Source organism: Eublepharis macularius, chromosome 6 (genome assembly GCF_028583425.1).
Source record: "Eublepharis macularius isolate TG4126 chromosome 6, MPM_Emac_v1.0, whole genome shotgun sequence".
NCBI classification, from domain to species: Eukaryota; Metazoa; Chordata; class Lepidosauria; order Squamata; family Eublepharidae; genus Eublepharis; species Eublepharis macularius.
This window is the reverse complement of record NC_072795.1, coordinates 67,516,921-67,543,039: the sequence shown is the minus strand read 5'-3', so window position 1 is coordinate 67,543,039 and position 26,119 is coordinate 67,516,921. Positions and strand designations below refer to the sequence as shown.

General features: G+C 40.9%; 2 protein-coding genes across 2 annotated transcripts in view; one reads left to right on the top strand and one right to left on the bottom strand.

Moving 5' to 3' along the window:
- Nucleotides 1-10,515, top strand: part of ARL3 (ADP ribosylation factor like GTPase 3) — a 58,118-nt gene extending 47,603 nt beyond the window's left edge. The window contains exon 6 of the mRNA XM_054982323.1: nt 7,308-10,515. Within this exon, the coding sequence (XP_054838298.1) occupies nt 7,308-7,355 (48 nt within the window). The 3' untranslated portion in view covers nt 7,356-10,515. The remainder of the gene's footprint in view (nt 1-7,307) is intronic.
- The window catches only part of SFXN2 (sideroflexin 2), a 156,300-nt gene that overhangs the window by 80,409 nt on the left and 49,772 nt on the right, over nt 1-26,119 (bottom strand). The window lies entirely within an intron of this gene.

Below are 26,119 nucleotides of genomic sequence, written 5' to 3'. Positions count from 1 at the left end.
TCACTGATTTTAATGGACTTAGACTAGAGTAATTCTGCATAGGATTGCCCCACAAATGAAGACAAGGTAGCTTGAAGGTCATTTTAATTAGTTCAGTGGATGATACTATAGTGTGTAGAACTGGGTAGTTAAAACTGGGGATTTCAAGGTTAATGAGATTACATTATGGCTAATAAATGATATAAATTTAGATAATTTAACTATTATTTGACTTGGGTGTATTTAACAAAAAATGTTAAGAAGAGATTCTGCTATCATCCTGGTAACCTTCTGGATGCCTACTAAGGGATTCGATCAAAGGCCTGGAGCATGGGCATCACCTCCACTTCATGTGCCACCATAGAGCAGCTTCATGGTCACCATGGAAGAAGCAGCTTTGTTCTTTTCACTACACCAGACAGGCTTTCTGGCACCACTCAGAGAAGAGAAATTTTTGCCGCACTTAAATTTGTACCCTGTCCTGCAGATTTTAGATGATTTAATTGATAGAGGTGACTATCCATCTGTTCCTAACCTTTCAGCATGCTTTCCCATGACTAAAGCAGTTTACTTCAATTGAAATGTTAGATGAAATTTTGCCCCCCCTCCCCCCAATCCTTTATTTAATAGGACATGCTGGACAGGCATATATCATGGTGCAAATGAGCTGGTTCCCTCATCTCTGTACCAAATCTGATGAAAGGGAAATGAAGAGATTGTGTTCCCTTCTAGAGCAAGTTTATACCCAAGCCTAGCAGATAATTTCACATTTCAGGGTGAAGCCACTGTGGAATTCCTCCTAGCAATAAGAACCACAGACAACTGGAGCTGACAGAGCTCAGCTGAAATCACTGTCAGGGCACATTTAGATCTTCTACAGTAAAGATAAGGGGTTTTTTTTTCAGATGCCTTTTTGGCTCTAGGGTCTTACTGTAAAACAGAAATATGAGGAAAATATCCAGAAGTGCGTAGAAGGCCAGCTTTTTAGAAAATGACCCGATCAAAATCTTTATAATAATTGTGACTAAAAATATAATAATCCTAGCACATTATTGTTGTCTAATATAGTTGCTAAAATCTATTTCTTTAAGGGTTATTATTTTTAAAATAAAGGATTACATTTTGCTTATTGTCCTTTAAATTCATTTTTAACAAAAGACTTTTACATACAAATCACAGAGAAAAAAAATTGCTTTTAAAGACATGAATAAATTATTCCAGACCATTATTTTAACAAAATAAAAGCTGAGAGCTTTCTCAGTCTGGGCTGCTTGATATAAAATGGATGGAGATAATTCTAACGTAGAAAAATATTATTTTAAAGAGAATTGTTTGATGAATAAGTTTTTCCTTTTGCTTCAGTTTGTCTGTGAATTTCTTTTGTTATAAAATAGGTGGTGAAAAGGTTTTAAGGAAGAATAAGCACATTATTCCTCTTTATTTAAAGGCTATAAAGCTTTCAAAGTTTATTAAGTGGCATGAAAATGTTGGTTTTATAACAAAAAAAATTCTGATTCCGTGTACACAGTACTGTGTACATTGTATGAAATTGCAATGAAAATAATTACACATCTTAAGAAATATTGTTGTTTTTGTATTATAGTATCCTAGAAAAAGAGTTGTAAATGCTCAAAATGCATCAGATCATTTGCTAAAAATAAGACCACTTGTCTACAGCATTTCTAGATATGTTGTTCCTGCTGAGGCCTAACATAGCTCCCTTGTTCCTGGGAGTTTATTATAAAGGGAATAGTCTGCATTTTAGGTTTCCAGGCTATTCTTACTGTTATATCCGATGAAGTAAGCTTTGACTCATGCAAGCTTATACCCTGATAAATTTTGTTGGAAATTTTGTTCTACTCTTTGCAGTGTCCTGTATCATAGCAGTGGCTGTTTGTATAAACATTTTTTTTACAGTTCCTTCCCTCCCAGCTATTTTCCCTCCACAGCCTTTGGGTGGTAGGCACATCTTGCTATTCATTACTCTTCGTTAGTAATCAGTTATTAGGAAGCCTGTTCACAAAACATTCATAAAGGCTTAACGGTAGAAGAAATACAGGGGTCATTGAATAATATGTCATTGCTGAGGATGTGATTGCTACAAGAAACAAAAGAAAAGCGTATTCTGCTAAAAAAAATGGTAGCTTCTTGGAAGCCTGTGTCACAGCAAAGAAATATCAGCCCCATCAGGTGTGAGAGATAGGATTGTGATTATAAATGGAGGCACAAAGGAGATTATTATACTTTCTCCACCAGTTTTTAAACTGCTTGGACCTAACTGATGATGGCAGACCCCATGCTTTGTGGAAGAATTAAGCCTTGTTGGCCTATAGAGCAAGGTTAAAGGTCAAAGTTTGTGACCTTGCCTGATTTCTAATTTATGGCATGAATTCCTAGCTGACATATCTGTTTTAGGGTCTACGGAAAGCATTGCTTTGCTGCTGTTGAAGCAGTGCTCTCAGCAGAGAATATTTCAGGCCTCTAACCTACTCCTCCTCTGTAGGCCAGCCATTGCCCTCTCTCTTCTCTGATTCACAACATCATTAAATGCACCTGTAATTGATTCTGGTTGGACTACTATATCCACCTTTCATAGCTAAGATAGATAAAAAATGTCACTTTGACAGCGGTCCTCTGGGAGAAGAAAGCTCAGGCATATTATACTTTTGCCCTGCTTCAACAACAACAGGGTTAGATCTGTGATTGAACATTTCAAGACATACCAATGACTATACAGGGTATGTAGGATCATCTCATTCCCCATGTCCTGACACACTGAGGTGCTAGGTAGAAATTTGAGTGCACATATTTGAGCCAGGGTTATTTGGATCTTTGTAAACCAGCAGTGTTATATGGACTGTTTTATTCAGTTTCATTTGATCCAAATTCAGTAAATGATTTAAGTGGTGCTGGTCTGGAAAATATTGTTGACCATATTTCCTTCTTTCTCACTTTTTATATTTATAGTTTCTGATTGGATTTCTGATGTTGTATTTAGTTTGCACATATAGCAAATACTGAGGCAAGGTTCACAACAGAAAGGGGTTGTGTTTTATACAGTTCAGGTACTAAAGTATTTTATTTAAGAACTATATTTATAACTTCTCTTTCTTACTGAGAGTCAAGGCGAATTACACAATGTAAAACAATACAATCAAATAACATGAGACATCCAACAAACAATGCTATAGGAGTAGGATTACAAAAATAAGAAACAATGTAAAAAGTAAAGTATCAGACAATGTAAAAAAATGGAATTATGAAAGTAGAAAACAATGAGTAAGATGCATAAACAGTGAAATAGACCACAATCCTGTTCCCTTTTATAAACGTGCCTTCCTGCACTGTTTTTTTATACCATATATCATTCTGCAGAATGAAAAAAGTATGTGAGCCTTCCTGACTGCCTCCAGCAAGCCATTCTACAGGCTGGGGGCTGCAACAGAGAATGCACCCATCCAGGCAGCTATAGATCTTATCAGTTTGAAGGGTGGCGCCTTCAGAAGACATTGCTCAAAGCTATTGTGGTGGAGCATAGCAGGAGGGGCAGCCCTACAGATACGAAGGTCTTGCGGTCATGAAAGGCTTTGTATGTGATAAACAGTACCTTGAATTGAACCTGCTAATGGATAGTTGCCAATGGAGTGACTGCATGGGTGTAATATGTATAGTCTGCCTAGCTCCTGATAGTAACTGGGCTGCAGCATTCTATATCAGCTGGAGTTTCCTAGTTTTCTTCAGGGACAGACTCATGTAAAGTGCATTACAGCAGTCTAGTCTCGAGGTCATCATGGCATGGATTCACATGGCCAGATCGACCAAGTAAAGGTAGGAAGCCATCTTCTGGACTAAAGGAAGATGGAAGAAAGCATTTTTTTGCAGCTGCCTTAACTTACATTCCCAGCAGTAATGCTGGGACCATTATAACTACTAGACTCTTAACTGAGTCAGCAAGGGTCAGCTAAATCCCACAGAATGTGGGAAGCGTAATATCCTTCAAGACTTTAGCCTTCCTATTATTGCAGCCTCCTTGTCAGGATTCAGTTTCAACTCTTAGCCAATTAACCACAGCAATCATTGGTTCAAGAATTCTACCACATCACTAGGCAACCTGGGCAAGGGAATAAAGAGTTTGGTGTCATCAGCATATTGATGGCAGCCAACTCCAAAAGCATGAATGATTTCTCCCAAGGACTTTACATGAGATTGAATAACATGGGGGTCAAGCTGAGCCTTGAGGCACTGCACAGGACAAATCCTACACTGATCACAAATGGTCTCCAACAGCAGCGCTTTGAGTCTGATCTATGAACTTATTTAAACCACTCCAAAGCCCACCCTTGACACCTAATTCTACCTCCAAACGTCTTAGTGCATCAAAGGCTGCTCATAGTGGAAAATTCAATGAAAATCTCAGCTCATTGTACACTTCCAGTGAGAGAGGCCAAATTTCATATTAGGGATTATTTGTAAAGCATCTGAAAGTAAAGCAGCCAGAATCATAAGGCCATGATACAATTCTGTGGTACAGCTGAACTTGAAATACTGTGCATGTCATGGCAACAATATGGTAGAACTGGAGAAAAGGACAACCAAAATAAACAAGGGGTTAAAGCATCATCTTTGTGAGGAAAGGGCTGCAGCACTCAAAGCATTTATGTTACTCAAATAATGGCATTATTGAGCTTATAACATTATGAATGATGTGGAGAGGGAGAATTTTTTTCTTCCATAATACTATAATTCAGGGTCACCCCATTAACTTGATTGGCATATGAAAGTACTTCTTCGCACACTGGATCGGTAACCTGAAATTCATTGCCATATCATATGATGCCTACTGGCATGAAGAATCAGTCTAGCAAAAGTTATCAGGCGCAATAGCTTCATGGAGTCCTCCAAGAGCAGAGGCCATGCGCTTCGGAATATCAGATGCTAGGGACAAATGGCAGGGCAGATCTTTTGTGTTCAAGCCCTCCATTAGTCTTCCGGGGGTTTCTGGCTAATAGTGTTGGAAACAAGATGTTGAACTGGGTAGACTCAGGGTGTCATCCCATAGGCCTCACTTAAACATTAAAGAAAATAAAATTGTAAAGAACATGTGACAAAACCATTACTGATTCCTCTCAAGTCTCTTGCTCTTGGCTGAGCCTCTTCCTCCTCCTGCTTTTGCAATGGCACCTTCCTTTTTCTTGCATCCCTGGCAAGTCCTCCCCCCCCCCCCCACCCCCGGTTCTGTTACAAGGGTTCCATTCCGTCTCATTCTCTCTTCTCTGCATTTCAACTATCTGATGAGAAAATTTATTTCCTGCCATTGAACTATGATACTATTATTATTCATTCATTCAGATACTATTATCTGAAGCGAGTATGGGAAGCAGTTTACCTGTAATTTTTTTTAATCTTCTTTGATCCCATGGAAAGTACTTCCTCCTCTCTTGTGGGCTGTATGTTAACTTCCAGCCTTCTCCTACAAACTAATGAGACCCAGTCACAATTCCTTTGGAATCAGCTTGTGCTAGAAAAATGATTTTAAGATCAGTTTCTGCCTTCAAAGTTAAGTGACCTAGATATGAATTGAAAAGCCATTTGAAGATCACCTTTCCTCTTGCATAGTGTCTTGCCATTCTTTTGCCCTTGTTATATAGTCAATGCAGTTAGGCTCGCAGCCACAGTAAATCCCATCATAAACTCTGCTTTATGAGCCTCGGCTGTATAATGTTCAGGTAGCCCAGAATCCCTTTGGCTGAGTTCCCTTGTGGCATCGGGTGGTGTTTGCATCCCTCTGTATACGTTAGGTTCTGGTTGGCTTCATGCTCGGAAATGGGATGACTGGCTGTTGTTTTGTAGGGATGTATTGCTTATGGGATTGTTGTGCTGAATATCAAAGGGGTGTCAGCACTCAGCAGATATTTATTACCTTAAGCTGTCTCAGCTGTTCTGCTTCAGCAAATAAACCTACATTCAAAATGAATGAGGGGCGCTGCTTGCCTTGTATGCCATGATGTGTGCAAATGTGATTATTGCTTTAGAGGCAACAGGGAAGGCAGGAATTGTTGCAAAAAACATTTTTTCCTTTGCAAGCAGATTTCTAAAAAGTGCAGTAGAGCAAAGGCAGTTGACATGGCTGTTTGCTACCTCTACTGGAAAACTCTGCTGGTTTTGTATAACATTTACTCCCTGTATTTTGATTGCAATACATAATAATCAAGAATTTTGTAACAAAAACTCTGACAGTAGGAGGAAAAGAGGCTTGGAGCCTTGAAGTTATAAAGGCCATGGAATTCTGCTGAGCTACCATTATAGGAGGGGGGTGGTGGCAAATCTTTTCTAGGGATATTTTCCATTTTAAGCACTGAACCAACTGCCTAAGAAGGTACTGTCTGGGCACATCCTTTCACACGCTCCATCTGCACGTTTAAAAAATGGAAGCGGAATCATGAGGATTCCCAATTCTATCACAGATACTACTGTTTACACAGTCAAATATTCCTGAGTATTCATTCTTACTGACACTGAAGTATAGAGTATTTTTAAAAGGTGGCCTTCATTTTTTCCTCTTTGGAAATCAAAAGAGGCTTTGAAACTTGAATAAGGTCTGCTGCCAAAATTCATGCCAACGCTTTACGTGTCACTTCCTGAGTTTTCTTTTTTTTCTTCCTATTATGCAACAGCTTATCTCTTATTGAAAAGGTTAATAATTGGTGTGGACAGAGTTGCCAGCTGTCTCACTTTATGGCCATTATGGTGCCCTTCCTCCTTTATTATTGGGCCCAATTTACTCCCCTTTCCTTTGTCAAACGATGAAGCTTTGCAGATGTGCACCCCCCTAATTAATTCTATCTATTACTTTCTTTGAGCGGAAGCTGTTCCATTCTCTCATCTCAGAATCTTTCCCCTTCATTTTTTGGCAACCATATAATATTTATCAAGACGTGTATGAGCAACTTTGCTGTTTAATAAAAAAAGAGTGATGCAAAAGCCTCCAATTGAGAGAGAAGGGGAAAAAAATTAAACAAAACACAAGAATGTTGAGCTTGCTGCAACCTGAGGTTGCACTCAGCAGAATTAGCCTTGACCACAGAATTTAAAATTTTGGAAAAAATATGGGCCTTTCTGCTCAGTTTTCCTGACCACAGCTGCCAAGCATTTTTGGCTCAAATTATGAATCAGAATGGGGAACCAGTAGAAAGGGGGAAAGATAGGAAGGTCAGCAGAACAGAGTTAGGGAATAGGGGGATCTATTGTTGTTGGGATCTAGGCACAGAGTAGATTTCCTTTTCTCTGCCACCTAACATTTCCTTTCATTATGTTTTTGTTTTTTGAAGGACGGCATGAACTGGGTCTGCAAAAATGTCAATGCGAAGAAGAAGTAAGTCCAGCTGAGTTGCATGGGATTGGAGCGGCTGCCTGAGCCAAACGCACTAGTTGGCTGCTAGTGTCTGACCAAATATTTGCCATCTGTGTGCAGCAACAGCTGTTAAAAATGGGAAGAGCAGCTAGGCCTACTGCTTGAATTGGGACTTTACCTATTCTCTAGTATCGTTCACCCCTCACAATAAATTCACCTCCCCTCTCTTTTTTTGCATAAATAGTATTAATGGTCTCCATATTCACCTGATTAGACAGTGAGTTATGAAAACAGAATTGCATGCGGTCTGACTTTTAAAAAAAATAAAACACCTCCAGTGAGTTCCATAAAGTTAGTGTGGTCATATAACAGTGTGAGTGGGAACCCACATCAGTTCTTAAGTCACTCAGGATGCTGCTCTCTTTGTACCATTCAGAGCTGGTCTCAGAGATGCTGGTGCTTTGCTAGCATGTATGCTTCAATTTTAAAATGGCAAGTACATGAAAGGGCCCTTATTGAAGCAAGATGACTCAGTATCCCTGTCACAACACATACGTTGTAGTTAAAATTCTTTACAATCTGAATGTCAGAAGCAGTGGAGCACTGACATGCTGCAGTTTCTTCAGATAAAATAGTATCAGGCTGCAATGCAGCATGGCATTTGTGGTTGACATAAACATTTGAGTTGCCGGAGCCACCAAGAACCCTTGGTGGCAACAGTCATTTTTGTGCTCAAATGCTTACTGCAAGGAATTGATAATGGTTTTAGGCTTTAGCCATTTGAGGGATGCTTACAGGTAGATTTTGATTTAGTGTTCTCAGGACCTGTAAGCCACACAGCATCCCAGACAGTGCTACCTGTAAACTATAAGTTCAGCAATGTTACTGTGACTTAGTCCAGATGAGGAGTTGTGGCTGCTGCCCAGTCTTCTTGCACTTCTAGTTCAGAAATGAATGGCAGAATTAGCTGTGCTGAAAATGTTCAAAAATGATATCCTTCAGAAAGTGTTTGATCCAGTTTAGTACAGACTTTGGGAAAGAGATGTCTGGGAAGGGTAATGTTACTGCATCATTCCTAAGCGCTAGAGAAGAAAGCCTTATCAACCTGTAAAGCCCTCTGTGTAGAATACTTACTTGATGCATGAAGGAAGCACCCTGCCTTTTGAGTAAATAGTCATCTTAGTTTATCATCACTACACTGAAATCTGACACAAAGAAGCTGCTTCTTGCCTCTAGGTCATCAACTAAGTCCAAGCTCAGAGAAATTTGGTAAGGGCAATCTTGCATGCAGTGAGAATTCAGCATGCAGTTTGGGAGGTTGAAAATGACTAGGCAATTTATAATGCCATTTCTTGATCTGACTGAGAGAAAGTAAACACTTTTTTAAATCTCAAGCAATGTGTGTGCTTTATTAGCTATTTTCAGCTGCTCTTTGATCGCATAACCCATTTTCATGCAATGCTTTGTGGTATTTGTTTATGTCCTGCTACTCTAGAGGAAGCAATTGCAAATCTAGCAACAGTGGCCATCTGCAATCAGCCTTGACTTGGAGTCTACTGTGCTCGTTGTTACTAACAAGCAAATTTAATTCCTTGTTCTCGATTAGATATATTAAATCTATATTCCATCTAGTCCACGCTGTTTACTGGGGGTGAGGAAATTAAACCATAAACATTACAAGAATTAGAACAATACAAAAACACAGGTTACAACTGGAATCAATCCATTTAAAAAACCATGCATAGAACAGCTAAAAATATATTTCCACAAACTCATAAAAGGCCACTGCAAGCAGATGCTTCCTATGTTGGATAGCTAGTGACTTCTTGTAATTAATTATTCATATTTTCCAAAAGATACTGTTTCTCTGGAAGTCCACTATAAACAGGCTACTGCAGACTCCATTTTTTGTACTTGTAGCCCAGTTTTAGTAGAAATAAAATACCTTTGTAGACTATTGAGACCAGATGTTGGAGTGCCTGACTGCTCACATCAGAATGTTTGCAACATTCTCCCCCAAAATCTGACAGACATCTGTCAGTCTGTTCAGCTCAGGAAAATGCATGCTCTCTCCCTTCAGTGTCTAAAAAAGCACCCTCAAACAGCACCCTGCTAGCAAACTGGAGCTAACTGACCTTGCTGCCTCCTACCATTTACAGCTGTTCTCTTTGGGCATAAAAACTGAGCTCTCCTAGACCATAAACAATGAATGCCAGTTGTTGCAATTTTTGCCCTGTTCCATCTCAATACCTTTTTCATGCTAAGGATATTTTTGTGGGACATGGGAGCTTGATAGTACAAGTATAGCATATTGAGCCAGTAGGGCTCCCATCATGGTTCATCATCAACAAATCCCAGAACTACTGCGTGAACTACAGCTTCTAAGAACTACATGTTGGGATCGACCAAATGACCTAGAAGCCCAGCATACTGCCTCTGAGTATGACATATACTAGATGGACATAAGCAATGTACAAGGAGCTGGTGAAGTCCTATCAAACAGAAAGGAGTGCCCTGAGCAAGAAAATTCTCATCATCTGATCTAAGTTCTGAATCTTATGATTTTGTCTAAGCTTTTAAAATTTCTGCTTTTGGCCTTCACAATACCAAAAATGAGATCTGTAACTGTAAGTATGTACTGTGGGGGGAAAGTTTTTCTTAAGTATGAATTCTGCTGGATATTAAGACTCACAGGATGGAGAACTTTACCACACACTAAGTCCTTCACAAGCTGAAACAAGGGTAAATGACTATTCATTTTAAAACCAACACACCTTTCCTATTCGGATGTTACCAAGCCATCTCAATATACATTAAGGGCAACCTAGAATGGCTGAAACACAGTTTGAGAGACCTGGGTAGTTATGTAATACATTAGACTGAGAATGGCACGATGGTTCAGATGTGGTTTAAATTCTTGTCCTTTTTGATTATATATGGCTGGATATGCTTTAAAAATGGCCTCGCTGATATGCCAGATGATGCACAAATGCTGTAAAAGCCATAGCTGCATACCCACCTCTACTTTTCTGGTCTGTCTTATTTTACGGAACATCTGACTTTATGCGCTGTTTGGTTTCTCTTTTTTGAAGTTAACCAAAAGAGGGCATGGTGATACTTGGTGATGTTTAAGTCTCAGTGTATATGTTTGGCAAACTTGAATAAAATTTAGTAGAAATTACAAATGATTTTGTATTTTTAAAAATATTGTTATGAGATTGTTGAGTCTTGGTATTTTTAAGGAGTTGAATGAAACTGCTCTGCCTAGGAGTACTTCAGGCAGGTATGATGAACTACATGGGGACAGAACATCTGGACACTCATGAACTCACTACTTCAGTATTCATTCTGTAGTTATTTATGTATTATTTATTTAAAACATTTCTATACTGACTTTACACCCAAATAAGGTCCCCAAGGTGGCAAACATTAAAACATTTCCACATAAAAAACATTTAAAATACAGTATATATACAATAATTTGAGACATATAAACAGACATAGCACAAAAAACAAGGAGAGGCCAGTAACACTTATTGTAGGTATGCCAAACAGAAGAAGTTCTTCTAACAGCAGGTGAAGACTTAGCAATAGAGAGAGAGAGACAAATCTCTCTGGGGAGGGAGTTTCAAAGTGTCTGTGCCATGACCAAGAGGTTCTTTCTCAGGTTGCCACTTGTCTAGCCTCAGATGGTGGGAGTACCTGAAGCAGGACTTCTAAAGATGAGTGGAGTGGATGGATAAGTTCATATGGGTGAAGATGTATGCCAGCCCCAAACAGTATAGCTTTGTAACAAGTGGCAGAGTTAGACTTCCAACAGATATCCAGGTAATTGAAATCTCCCATGACCACCGTGTCCTGTCTCTTTGTGAACTTTGTAATTTGTTCTAGTAGTTTCTCATCCAAGTCCTCTGCTTGGCTTGGTGGTCTATAACAGACCCCCACAATAGTATCACTATTATTTCTTATTCTTTCTATTTTTACCCAGAGACTCTCAACTGAATTTCCATGCTCAGATACATGTATTTCCTCGCGCGCATGTGTTTGTGTGTATATATTTTACTTATAATGCTACTCCTCCCCTTTCCTTAATTGTCTATCTCTTTTGAACAAATAGTATCCCTCAATCCTATTCCAATTGTGTCATTCCACCAAGTTTCAGTAATGCCTATTATGTCATAGTCCCCTTCCTGTATTAGGTCTTCAAGTTCCTCCTGCTTGTTACCCATACTCTGTGCATTAGTGTAGAGACATCAAAAACCATGAGTTATATGCCCTGAGGTTTTTGTTTCTGTTCTTATCTGCAAGTTAATGTTTCCTAGCATAGATTCCATTCCCTGCAGGTCTTCAGTGTTCCCTTCTCCAGTTATAGGCTTTGAATTTTTATCTCTCTCCCCCATAGGATTTAGTTTAAAGCCTTCATCAGGTTTGCAAGGCTCTTACCAAACACATTTTTTCCTACCCTCATGAGGTCCAAACCATCTCTTGATAGAAGAGTTTCATCTCGAAAGCATAAGACATGGTCCAAAAAACCAAACCACTCCTGATGACACCATCTACGTAGCCAGTCATTTATTTGCAGCATTCTTCTTTCCTAAACCATGGCCTATGACAGGAAGAACTGACGGAAACACAACCTGTTTTCCCAGGTCCTTAGCCTTTTTACTCAGAGCCACATAGTCTCTTTTAATGCATTCTGGACTGTGCTGGGCAGTACCATTTGTTTCCACATGTATCAGGAGTAGAGATGGGCATGAACAGCAATACGAACAAAAAAAGCCACGAACAGCCCAATCTGCTGTTCATGAGGCCCCATTCTAAATGAACAGATGGTCATTGCAATCAAGCCAGACAGTCGCACCTGCAATCAATTCCCTTGGCAACTTAGGCAGGGATTGTCTGAACTTTGTCTGAACGCCTGCTGTTGCCCTGGAAACCCCAATCTAAGCCCAATTTAGCTTGATAGGCAGGTCTTCCTTTCAAGTGTGGAGCTCCAAATTTGTTACAAGGGAGCAAAGACCAGGTGGGAGGGGGGCTCCCAGCTCTGGCTTAGTTTGCAGACAGTGGAGAGGGAGAGACAGTTGCTGTTGGCATTTTGATAGAGAGTGTGCGTTGGAGCTTGAATTTTCTTTGTGTGTGGTGGGATAGGGATCTACCCCTTCAAGTTCCAAGGCTGCTGCCAGGCTCTGGGACAAGCTATTATTTATTATTGGTACCTTTCCTGGTGCCTGCTCAGGTCAGGTTTCTGGGAGTGGTGCAGTAGGGATCTTGACCAAACTTGGATGATGGCTGGAGGAGAGCCTGCTGGCCCCCAGACAGGGCCATGTTTGTGGTTGTTCGTGAGTCCCTGTTTGTGGATGGCAACGAACAACGAACATGATGTTCGTATTTTTTCTGTTCGTGCCCATCTCTAATCAGGAGAGATAATAATCTGTGGGTTTGACAAGTCTTCCTACACTTTCTGTCACATCCTGGATGTGTGCACCTGGCAGACAGCATACTTCTCGAGACAACAAGTCTGGTCTCAACCCCTCTCAGTAGGGAGTCTCCAATTACCAGCACATGGCTTCTCCTATATTGAGAAATGGAAGTTTGAGTCTTCTCATCCGCAGGGGCCTGAGAAATTTTTTCAAGCTTCAAGGAGTCTGGGGGAGTAGCTCTTGATCCAGTGGTCCACAGTCAATATCTATGGGGAGATCCTGGAACAAATTGCTTAGCATCAGAGGCTCAGAATGTCTCCTGATTATCCTGCTCCTGGGGGTTACTTTCTTCCATGTACCTGCCTCTTGTATTGGGTGCTCCTCCAAATCCTGAGATACCTTTCTCTCCTCCTCATGTTGCCCTCTGAAAAGTGCTTCATGCGTTCTGTCCATGTACTCTTCACCTTCCTTTATTAAATTCAGTGTGGACAAGTGTGCCTCAAGTTCCTGAATCTTCTCCTCCAGTAGGGCTACCAACTTACACTTGCTGCAAGTGTAGTTGTTGTTACCCTCAGGTAAAAATACAAACATGCCACTGACTGTACATGTCACTGCCCCAACTCTCTTACCAGCCATACTGTTGCTGTTGCAATCTATTTCAGAGGTAGTTCAGGTGTTATGGTGCTTCCCTGATAATTCCCCTGCCAAACTGCCTCAGAAGACAACTTGTGAAAGGTTGGAAGAAGGGGAGGGGAAGCCTAAAACCTATAAGATGTAAGAGATACTCAGCTTCTAACAGGGCCCACAGGCCAGGCCTACAGGCTAAGAGCCAAAGGGAAGAGTGAGAAGGAGTCTAATTCAATTTGAGGCTCACCCAGCAGAGGCTAGGGCCAGCAGTCAGCCCCAGGGAAACAGACACTCTCCAATTAGCAACAATCACCCTCCACAATTAGTTCCAACCCAGGCAAAAGAGACAAACAAAAAAACCCCACTCCCTGGCACCACTTTGCAGCAGGCTCTACACACTCACAAACCCCCAAACACTATTCTCCCACACAGTAACCTCAGTTAATTTCGCACACACACCCCTTAGTTAAGAAAGGCAACAGAAAAAGACTCACCACTCCAGCAGTCCTCTTTCCTGCTCCCTCTCAGAACCCAGATGGCTGTGATGTGCCTCTGGTGGGGAGGAGCCTAATTCAAGGCTCACTTGCCAGAGGGTGGGGCCAGCAGTTAGCCCCAGGCAAAATAGACACTCTCTGATTTGCAATGTCCACACCCATTTTATCCTCAAAAGTGTTTTTTGAATTAGACTGAAAGTGAAAGTCATCCAGACAGCTTTATGGTAGAGTAGGCTGAACCTAGCACTTCCAGATCGTAATCCAGGGCTCTAACCCATCATTCCCAATATGGTACCCATGGGCAAAATGCCACCCATGGACACCTTTCCTTGTGCCCACCAAGTGTTTTCAGAAAGTGGTTGGTGCCAGGTGGAGCTTCTGTTGGGCCTTGTATTTTTGATTGGCTATGTCAATTTTTTTTTGAAGTTGCATTGGTAGCAACAGCAACCACAGCACAAGGATCTTCACTATATGATTGAAGATAAGCTGTGTGTATGCAAGAAAATGTTTTTAAACGATAGGTTCATTTTCAAAGAGAACAAAACTTTTGCTTGAAATGCATGACCTTACTCCCTGAGAGCCAAGCTACAAGTGACACCTTACACAGGTTGGACACTTGTCAGCTTACCTCAAGTTTTGATGGGAAATGTAGGCGTCCTGGTTTTACAGCTTGGCTCTCCATTACAGCTGCAAGACCAGGATGCCTACATTTCCCATCAAAACTTGAGGGAAGCTGACAAGTGTCCAACCTGTGTCAGGCGTCACTTGTAGCTTGGCTCTTAGATGTTGTGATTGGATCTGCCTCTTGTGACATCCATTTTATGGTTGCACTCCCCATCCAGTGTCAGAATTCTAAAGGTGCCCAGTGGCTCAAAAAGGTTGACAACTCCTGCTTTAACCATTACACCACACTGGCCCACCTCAGCTGTACATTCATGGACTGCTTTGACAAGCTCCTCTACAAAATAGGAGTGGTTTTACAGGAGGGAGTGTGGCTCTGCTTGGCATGCTGAAGGTCCCAGGTTCAAGCCCCGCTCCCAGCATCTCCAACTAGAAGGATTAACAGTAGGTAATGTGAAAGACCCCAAATAGCTACTGCCAGTCAGAGTAGACAATACTGACACTAATGGGCTGATAGGTGGTTTGATTCAGTATAAGGCAATTTCATGTGATCATGTGATTGTGCTAACTGGCTTTATAAACCTGTTTTGAGATTGCAAAGATGAAGTATATAAAGTACTTTGAATGCTTTAATGCCCTGTATAAACATCATTTTAAAGTTTGATCTATATTTTAAATGCTTGACATATATTTTATTTTAAACTCTTGGGATTTTTAAAAAGTTTGGAATGCTGCAAATTCCTATAAGATCTATTTTGCTGTGCTTTAATCAAGCAACTACAAGAATTTGCATTATGTACAGGAAAATGCAAGAAGAGATCAGCAGTAAATAGAGCCATAAAACATCGGAACCTGCCTCTTCACACACCCACACCATGTTTGGCATGATGACAAATAAGTGGAGAAAAAATATTACATGGTCGTACTTAATTTTGGAAGGATGGTTTATCTCACTTGATGTTTTTGAGGCAAATGAGCGGATTCTTTCGCTTCTCATTTTCCTAATGGACTGAATATAGAAAATGCCCCTTTGGCAAACAAATGCCCTGGGAGTAGTTGAACTTGTCATAGTATTATTTATTGTCTGCTTCCAGGTTTCTACATTTTCTTCTCCTGTTGTTTTTTTAGACCGTAGAATGCTATGTAATTTACGATAGGTTTGCTGTGTGACCTTGTTTGTGTGTCAGGTAGGGAGAAATACACCCAGAAGCTTTTAAATTTACATGATAAATTGGGGGCTCTTAACATGACAAGGATTTGGTTTGGCCCTGTATGTTGAAACCCAGAACTGAACAAGACAGCATGTTTTATTGCTGTGGTTGCTGATGCATCTCTGTTGCTTGAACTAAAAGGTTCTTGTATCCTTGATTGAGCCCTTCAACACAACATCGACAGCAGTACTGTCAGTTTTCACTGCTGTAAACTCGTCTCCAAGTTGTTAGACAATCACTCCTGCACTCTCATTTCCCATACAGCTGCTTAGGTCATGTTACCCAGCCAGGAATGTTCTTTTCTTACAGTTTGCCAGCCACGTTACTGCCTAAGCTGCAGTGCCAACTAAGTCAATCCAACTGAGAGAGGACCTTTCTTTCCAAAGTGGAATGAGGCACATCTTTTGATCTGGCTTGTAGTAAAAATCACTCCGTTATGATTCCACTGGCAGCACTGGTATGTGGATTTTAATGACATGCTGTTGAATAGTTTTCCTTTCCCAGCACTATTTGGAAATCAAACTCCATTACACATCTCACCTGTGTTGGTGCTAGGATTTGAAATGATGAGATACAGGACTGCCAGTTTCTAACCTGGAGAACATGCACATTATTTCCCCACTGCACTAGAAAAAGGCAGTAGCCGCATTTTTCCCTGCCTGTTTTCTCTCCCTCCGTTCCTGGCATCTATCCCCCTCCTTGAGCTGCTGCAGTGAGGTAGATAGAAGACACAGCTACCTCTTCTCTCCTAGCATCAGGGAATTTATGTTTGCATACATACTCTGCAAGTTGCAGCACGGCATCCTTAACAAGGAAGAATGCCCACGTGCATATTTTTCTCCTATATGGAGATTACTTGTGCCAGAAAAATCCAACACCTAAAGTGTTTCTCGGTAATATTTTACTGGTAGGACACGGCAGGCCTGTTTTCAACATGCAAGAAACAGAGCACAGTTTTATCATCTGACCTATAAATGTTGAGGCCATGTCTCTGGGGCTGTTGAGCATGTTTCTTGATCAACAAGTACACATGGGTCCTATTCCACTTTTAGATTTCTCTACCATTGGGCAGGCACAGATACACAGTCTCATTTTATATAGATGTACACGTTTTCTTCACTCATCCAAGCCTACACATGTTTACAGTGAAGGATACTACATTCTTTACTGCCACTAGGAACTGAGATGCTGAAAGCGCACAGTTCTGTCAGAGAGAGTGTATCTTGTGCTGTCAGCTGGGTTCTATGACTTAGCCCTTTCTCACAATACTAAGAAAAACTCCCACCATCACCTGCCCTGTAGCTTCAAAATGGATGTATTTGTGTGGTTCAAAATGGTTGCTCTTTTCAAATTGATCCAAAATGGTTGCTGTTTCCAATCCACAATGGCTAGGTGCCCATAGGCAAACCTATTTCTTTTCAGTAGAAAAGAACAAGAGTCCAGTAGCACCTATAAAACTAAGAAAATTTGTGGTAAGGTATGAGCTTTCATGAGTCAGAGCTCACTTCTTCAGATACTTCTTCAGATTTTGTGAGCTGTGACTCACGAAAACTCATACCCTACCCCAAATTTTGTTAGTCTTATAGGTGCTACTGGACTCTTGCTCTTTTCTGCTGCTGTAGATAAACATGGCTACCCATCATCGATCTATTTCTTTTCAATCTAGCAAAGCTCTTGTGCATTTAAATTCTGTGCAACATGTAAAAGTTCACCAACTGAACTTCTATCACAGATAAAGTCCTGATGGATGCTTCACCTGCTCAATTTTTTTCAATCATATGCAGATGTTTAAAAGAGCAAGGGAGCACTACTAAAAAAATTAAGTTGCTAACACAACTTTGGCTTCTGTGGTGACAAACAACTTAGACAAAGTTATCACCACACAGGAGGAAGACAAGTGCCTGCAAGAGCTGGACCAATTCTGTAAATTTCCTTGAAGATGCTGCAAGCAACCACCACCTGTCTTGCTTTCACAACTCTGTTGATGTTTGGATACTGAGCAGCAGGAGGGAGGTGGAGGAAGAGGAGGAAAGGTACATTTTCCCTTTTTGTTGCCTTCTGTCATTGCTGCCTTCAAACAGGTGTGGACCACAAGGGGAATTCAAGTTATGCCCAGCAGAGTGAATGTCTGCACAACTGGGCAAACATGGCTAAAGCCATCAAACGCTTAGAGCAGCTGTTTTATCTTTATTCCAACGGGAGATTTTTTTCAAAGCCACACCCACCAGCTGTGAGACAGGAGACAGCTGAACAACATTCTAAAGTATTGCAAGATCGAGGGGGATTAGGCTGAATGCTGGTGAGAGGAAGTGGGGACAGAGAGAAGAGAGACATTCATGAAGGTAGGGGCAACACAAGGAAGGGATTGTGCTGGTTGAATCTCTTTGGAAGTAAAGTTAGAACTGGCAGAAAAACACTAGTTTATAAGATGGTGGTAACCTCGATTACCACATGAGAGAGCATTCCTCTCCTCTGAAAAGCTTCAAAGTGCCAAGTGAAGATGTCATGTGACCACTGTCACTCATGCCTGATTGCTGCAATGGTTTTACTTCTTCCCACCTTTCTCCAGGAATTGCCACTCTAGTTTTGCCTAACATCTGAAGCAAGGAAGCAGGACAAAGGGACCAGGAGAGAGAACAAAGCAAAAAAGCCAGTGCATCTTTTTCTTAGTCCTCCAGTACTCTGAAAAGAACAAACCTAGTTCCAATGTTTTTTCTCCTCCTCACGCATCTAAGACTTGAAGAGACATGTTCATTTTGTTTTATTTGCTTTCATGCATGACCAAGTTAAAATGGAATCCATGGGGTAGTTTGTAACTGACAGCCACCATTCAGTCTCTAGAAGTGTCATGAAAATATTCTAGTTCAATCACTGCACTATAATAGGAATCTCATGTCCCATACCTCCTCCAGTCCCCATGTGATCCAGATGATTAAAGTGTGCTGCAAGTGCAGAGTGGAAGATCTAAGAAAGTGCCAAAAATACTTGCAGGACAGATTTAATTAAACAAATGTAGGTACTTCAAGCAAAAGTGATGCCCCAAGTTCCACTGGGAAAGAACAAGAGACACTGACCTTACCATATCCCAAATATGGTAATAAAAACCTTAACATGAAAGTAAAACCTGACGGCTGAGCCTTCACCAGCATTCTTGTAGCTGTTGTTCAGCACATCCGCCACACCCAATACCTCACCTCAAATTCCTGACCTTAAGAAGCCATTATTTAGGCCTCAAATCAAGATATCTAGCCAGCTCAACTTTAAAAAGAGAGAGTCTTCTCCCCTTCTATGGTTGTACTTGGGAAATTATTCCAAAGATTTGTTCCTGTTCTTGCTATATGGAGAATGGATGCTAGCTGCCTGGTTGATTCAGTAAACTATTTTGGAGGCAGAGAAATTACTCAGCTGTGGCTTTGCCAGCTGAACAGATAGGGGAAATCACAGGCACAAGTTACCAAGTCCTTTAAACAGGACTTGGCAGTAGGACTTCATAAGCTGCTATTTTCACGTTACTGGGGCAAGAAGCTCCATGGTATTAGCTGAAGACATTTCTTTCATAAGGAAGGCTACAGAAGTTATAAGGTCAGATATTTGGACAATATCCTTCAAATCCTTCCTCCTCACAAGTCTTGATCTATTTTTTCTTCATAATATCTCTGTGAGGTAGGGCATCATCATTGTTTGTCAGATGAGAGATGATGAAGTTTACCCAAAGCCACCCAACAAGTTCATGGTTTAAGAAGGATTTCAAACTACACCCAGGCCAGTTCCTCAGTGCCCTGGGAACACAATGCTTCTCACTCTCCAAATGCACATGCACATTCATAGGGATTCTTACGTCACATGAGGGCAATTACTATGTTTAAAAAAATATATGATGAAAGGTGGATTAACTCAATCAGCACTGAGCTGAGCCTTGGTTAAAGAAGCTGTCAGTTTTGTTTCACCACAGCCAGATGGTGGCAGCTGTTTTAAGCCTGGCAGATGAAGGCATTTCTAGAAAAGAACCTGTAAGTTACTTAAAGCACAGCTCTCTAGCAGAACAGCTTAACGGCACAGTGAGGAGTAACATATTTCAATTAAAGGGTGGATATTGAACTGGAAAAAAATGTTTGAACTGAAATTAACTGACAAAGGGATTCACACAAAAATTCTAAATTTACCAAATCTTCCAAATTCTGCCATTCAACTTTTTAAAATGAGAAATTTCAATTTCGCATTCAGAATGGGACATGCCTAACTCCCAAGACAAATGCTTTAGACTTGCTGTTACCTTTTGGTTGTTTGGGGTTGGTAGTCTTCAAATAGAAAATCTTGTAAACTGTCCATTACTGATGGCTACTGCATGCAGCTTGCCAAATCAAATGCAGTAGGTCAAATACATTATCATCAAATACTATCTAGTTTGTATTGATAACAATTGTTTTCAAATTTATCTTCTGGAGACCCCCCAAGTTCTTCAGAAGGGTGTTCTTCAATGAGAAGAATGGCTGAAAGACAATTTTGCACTGTGTGGCTATTGAAGACTTGTTCACAGTGTGAACTGAATATATACCCTTAAACTTTCCTCTGTTCTGAGGGGTTTCTGTAGCCTATGTAGAAATTACTTGTACCATGTGGAAAGTGTTCCGCAAAGGTAAACACAAAACCATGGTGATATGCACAACTGGACATCAGCTATCAGAACTATCAAATATTAAATACCATTGCATGTCACCAAATTGCATGCCAATTATTAAATATTATAAAACATCAAACGTCAAGTATCAAATAGCTAGTGTGATTAGAGTGTCGGACTAGGATCTGTGAGACCCAGGCTCAAATCCCTATTTCTAATATGCAAGCTTCCTGCATGTCCTTGGGCCAGTCAGACTCTCTTAGCCTAATCTACCTCACAGGGTTGTTGTGAGGAGAGGAGAACAATGTAAGCTGCTTTGTGTCCCTATTGGAAAGAAAGGATGCAAATAAAGCAAATAAAAATATTTAAAAATTTACTCAAAAGGCAGACAACCCTGAATGTAAGACAACCTCACCCCAATTTTATACACAAAATATTATTATTATTAGATATAACTAATTTGTATGCAAATTTAAGATGACTCCCTAGTCTTGCATTTGAGTAAATACTGTACTAGTAAGGAGCAAACACAGATGTCAAATATTTAACCACTTGGAGAACACTAGAAGACATTCAATATCAAAATTTGAAGGAGAATTTATGAGAAGAAATTCACATATCTAGATGGATACCTTGCTGGAAGATACTTAATTTTATTTGTATTTTACCATCCCAATGGGAACCTAAGGTAGCTTCCATGATTTTCCTTTCTTCCATTTAATCCCCACAACAAACCTATGCAGCAAATTAGGCTGAAAGTGTGTAACTGGCCCAAAGGTACCCAGCAACCTTCCACAGCAGAGTGAGGATTTGAACCTGGTTCTCCCAGATCCTAGTCTGACACTCTAGCCACTCCACTATGCTAGCTCTCTCACACAGCAATCTTCTTGGGATCAGTTCTCCTGCAAGGATGTTGTGTGATGATCACATTAGAATATCACTATTTATTTCTCACATATAAAGAGGAGAAAGAGGAGGGAGATGTGCCCTTGTTTACATCCAGCTCTTCTCACTCTTCACAGCTAAAAGTGACGAAGCAGATACCTTCATGGTCACAGTTCTCAAACTTGAATCATAAGCTGCACAAAAGATGCTCTAAATGGCACCATGCCACTTCCAAGGGTATGTCCACGAGTCTCTTGTCTCCACACACAACACAACTTCTCTGGCAAAGCTAGTCAAGTGATTCATTTGTGATGCTAATTGCTCTTGATGCCTATGTGAAGGGGAATGGTGGGGGCTAACATTTGATCATCCATTTTATTGGTGTCTGTTCTGCGTTGCAATTTCATTTGCTGGACAAGGCCCCGGCATGATGCTCAGAACTCCCTGTTACAAGAGCAGCCAGGCTGGGTGTCAGAAACAGGCACACAATGAAGGTTGGAGTACCTAGTATTCTTCCAGGCATGTTCTCCAGGCATGGCCAAGTGTGCTGATTGTGCAGCTCTGCTGCCCCAAAGGACACACCTGACTCAATCCAAATCCACACGCTACCAAGGTCAAGCACAAACAAGAATACCACTCTAATCCCTGCATTGTGTATCCGATCTGAAAAAGCAGGGATGCTGCCCACAGATTAAAGATTAATCACTTTGTAACCAATTCAATATCAATTCATTTGCACAACAATAAACCTTAGCAGAACTGCTTTTTTGAGATACTGTTGGAAGGGTAAGCGGTTGCAATTTAATAAACAAAATCTGCAATTTGAGACCAAACGACATTATGGCCAAATCTAAAGCCAAACGACAGTTCTTCATGATACACTTTAAATGGTAAAAAGCCATGGGGCTCCCAAATTTAAATCTGGGCCACAGCACTTGAGAAGGGGATTTAACCCTTTCTCTCTCCACCATTTTCCTCAACAGAAATCCCCTCCCCTCCTTCCTGAGCGGTTGTTTGCACTGGCAAGGAAAGTCAGGTATGATTCAGCTGCTCCCCCACTCCCAGGGCAAATATTAGTTCAGGGGTACCAATATCAAGAACACGCGCAGAAGAAAAAAGTGAATATTATTATAATAATAACATTCGATTTATATACTGCCCTTCAGGACAACTTAATGCCCACTCAGAGCGGTTTACAAAGTATGTTATTATTATCCCCACAACAAAACACCTTGTGAGATGGGTGGGACTGAGAGAGCAACTAGCCCAAGGTCACCCAGCTGGCTTCAAGTGGAGGAGTGGGGAATCAGATCTGGCTCTCCAGATTAGAGTCCTGCTCTCTTAACCACTACACCAAACTGGCTTTCTGGAAACTCTCCTACTCTAGCCCTGCTCCATATCAGCGGCCTTGATAGGGTTGCCAGTCTCCAGGTGGTGGCTGGAGATCTCCCAGAATTACAATTGGTCTCCAGGTGACAAAAATCAGTTCCCCTGGAGAAAATGGCTGACTTGGAAGGTGGATTATATGGTATTATACCCATCTGAGGCTCCTCCCCTCTCCAAACCCCACCCATCCCAGGCTCCACCCCACAAATCTCCAGGAATTTCCCAAGATGGACTTGGCAACCCTAGGCCTTGAAGCTGCTTTGTAACATTTAAAAACCAGAAGTTTCCCCTGTAACTTGAAGTTTGGCTCTAAAAATCAGAAAACACCACCTTTAATTTAATATCTTTTTCATTCCATATTATAGTAACATATCATTTTTTTTTTAAAAAAAGTCTACATCATCAAACAAGTGCCCTGGAACCCTTCTCAGTCCAACACACTAAAATTTACCTTCACTGATCTATTAAGGATTTTGCTGGTTAATCTCCCAATTAAAACTTCCAAATGCTCGTTTGGCCTGCTCCTCCCCAAATATACCTCTCCTATAAACATTATGGCTATTTGCATTGTCAAAAGAACCGCCAGGCAGATGTACAATGTTTATTTATTTACTTCATTTAATGATAATAATGACACTGACTTGTTATTCGCTCTGAGCGTGGCACTAATCTATCCTGAAGAGTGGAATATAAGCACAAGATTATTATTATACCATCTTTCTCCCCAATGGGGCTCCAAAGCAGTTTACATTATTTTCCTCTCCTTTATCCTCACAATATTCTATCCTGTGAGATAGGTATTTATTTTATTGAAAACATTTCTATGCTGCCATTCAAATAAGGTCTCCGAGGTGGCAAACATCAAACATCAACACTGAAACAGCATTTAAAATAATATATATATATATATATATATATATATATATATATATAAAATAAGCAATTCAATAAAAACATATAAACACACAAGCACACATCATAACACAACCAGGGAAGATGGCCAAAAAGTTATTAAGGAGATACCAAGCAAAACAAAAAAAGTTTTCACCCACTGCTGGAAGACAATGATAGAGGGAGACAGAGATGACTGTCCCTGGGGAGATTGTTCCAACACTTTGAAACCAAAACCAGGAAGGCCTTTTCTTGGGTTGCCACCTGCCTAGCCTCAGATGGCAGGGGCACCCAAAGCAGGGCCTCCAAAGATGACCAAAGAACTGAGATTCAGACCTGGGTCTCCCACACCCTAGGAAGTCACTCTAACTGCTACATCATACTGTCTTTCTGATCAGAATCCTCCAATGTGAAAATACAGGACAACATATTCCTGTTCTTACAGCATACGTGGACAATACTGCACAGCTTCTTAGACTGGATTCCAGTTGCTATGAACAAACTCTGATTCGTTCATAATGAGCTTGAACCAGATTTAATTTTGGACGGGTGCACTCCCTCCTTACTCTCTTTATGTACAGAACTGACTGATGGATTCCTAATCCAAAAAAGTTTTCAGTGATGCCCAAATTCAGGCACTTCAACAAATTGTTTCTTGCCCATAAACTAGGATTGAACTGCAGTTTAGACTCCTAGTTTATCCAAGCTTCAGTGTACTGAAGCATCCAAATTTTGATGACATAATAAATTATGGCTAGATTGATGAAGTTCTAAACCAAGGAGTTTTCAGTCTAGTCTCCATGTACTAGAGGAGGAAGGAGCACACAAGCTCAAGAATAAACCAGGCTCAGACTTGTCATTAACAAACCTGTGTTTGTTTGTGGCATCTGAATAAGGTCTTAAATAACTTACCTCCATAGCTAAAATTAAGATTTTGTGAAAGCCTTGGTATCATCCTGGAAGGGTGAAAGAGATGTGAAAGAAAGGCACTCTCCCCAACAGCCATATGTGTTTGGAAAGGAATATGATGTGGCACATATACTTTTTAAAAAATATATTTATTTACTTGATTTATATCTCATCTTTCTTCCCTGGTGGGACCCAAAGCGGCTTTCATCATTCTCCTCTCCCCCATTTTATTGTCACAACAACCCTTTGAGGTAGGTTAGACTGAGTGTGTGTGACTTGCCCAAGGTCACCCAGCAAGCTTCCATGGGAGAGCGGGGATTTGAACCAAGCTTCCGTGGGAGAGTGGGGGTTCTTTCAGATCCTAGCCTGACAGCGTAACCACTACACCATGCTGGCTCTCTATTAAAGCATCCAAAGACACAATTCATTTGTACACTGATCAGGGGCCAATGTTTAGAAATACAAAGAAGCTGTGTAGGTTTAAAAAAGAAATCACTGTATAAGAATACATATGACTGATGACTCAACTACTTCAAAGTTCTTGTTTCCCACCTAAAACATTATATGTACAAGCAAAGAGTTTATATGTCCATAGTGGATTCCTACTTGGTGCCAGAGTGTATTCATGAGGCTGCACTGCTCCTACAAAGCCTCCACATGTCAGGCTACTGATCTCTCTTGCTCCTCACAGCCATGCCAGTGAGCAGGAGTTTTCATTTTATCACTCTGCCTATTTAGTCAGGATGGTCTTCCTTAGCAAACAAGATCTCAGAAATAATTCTGGTCTTCTTTGTCTCCCTTCCCCCTTCCCCTTTCATTGCTCCCCTCCTCTCCCGCGAATATTTCAAAATCCACAACAAAAGTTGGCTGGAGTTGTGCATGCTCCCCTGACCCCTCCCATCCAGGTGAGCCTTCTTGCATCCACCACAGTGATGACGGCAACAAGATCATCAGATGACATGACTTGAAGCCAGGTAAAAGCTGCTGACCCAAGAGCAGTCAACAGCACTACAGCTGCAGGGGGTGGAAAGGAGGAGGGAGCTGCAGTTGCTGGTGGTACTTTTGTCTACAAATATGCCAACAAATCCCCTGTGTTCAGCTGTACCATTTCCTCGGGCTCCCAAACAGTTGGCCCTAATGAACAGAAGGCCTGACAGCTGTAAAAGGCTATACTCATACATGGATCTATATTATCCCCATAACCCTATATAAATGGGGAACACAGCTGCTGCAATTCTTCTGCAGCAAGTGTAGCTCAGACGCATGCTTCCCTTCTCTCTTTTGAGAGTTACTTCACATAGTTTGGAGGTACATGTTGTTTTTTGTGCAAAATGAGCTCATCCAAATTGTGCTTTTTTTTTTTTTTTTTATAAATTTTTTTATTTTTCATAACTACAAAACACTACACCAGACTATCACAAGGAAAGGGAAGAGGGAAGGGACAAAGGGGAGTGGAAAAAGAAAAGGGGGGGGGAATGAACTACAAACACTAAACACTACACTTCAATGTTTCCCTTCATACTGTCATAATACAAAAATAGCTCCATAGAATAATGATGGAGTGGTTAATCATACAGAGAATAAACATTTCAAATTCTGATTAAACTTTCCTCCCCCTTCTGGGTCCCGGACGCAATTCTCTCTGTGCAACTGCTGTTGCAATGCTCTCCTCCTCCCCCCCCCCTCCGGCTCCTCCTTTTCTTCGTTCTTGGTGCAGCAGAGTTCTG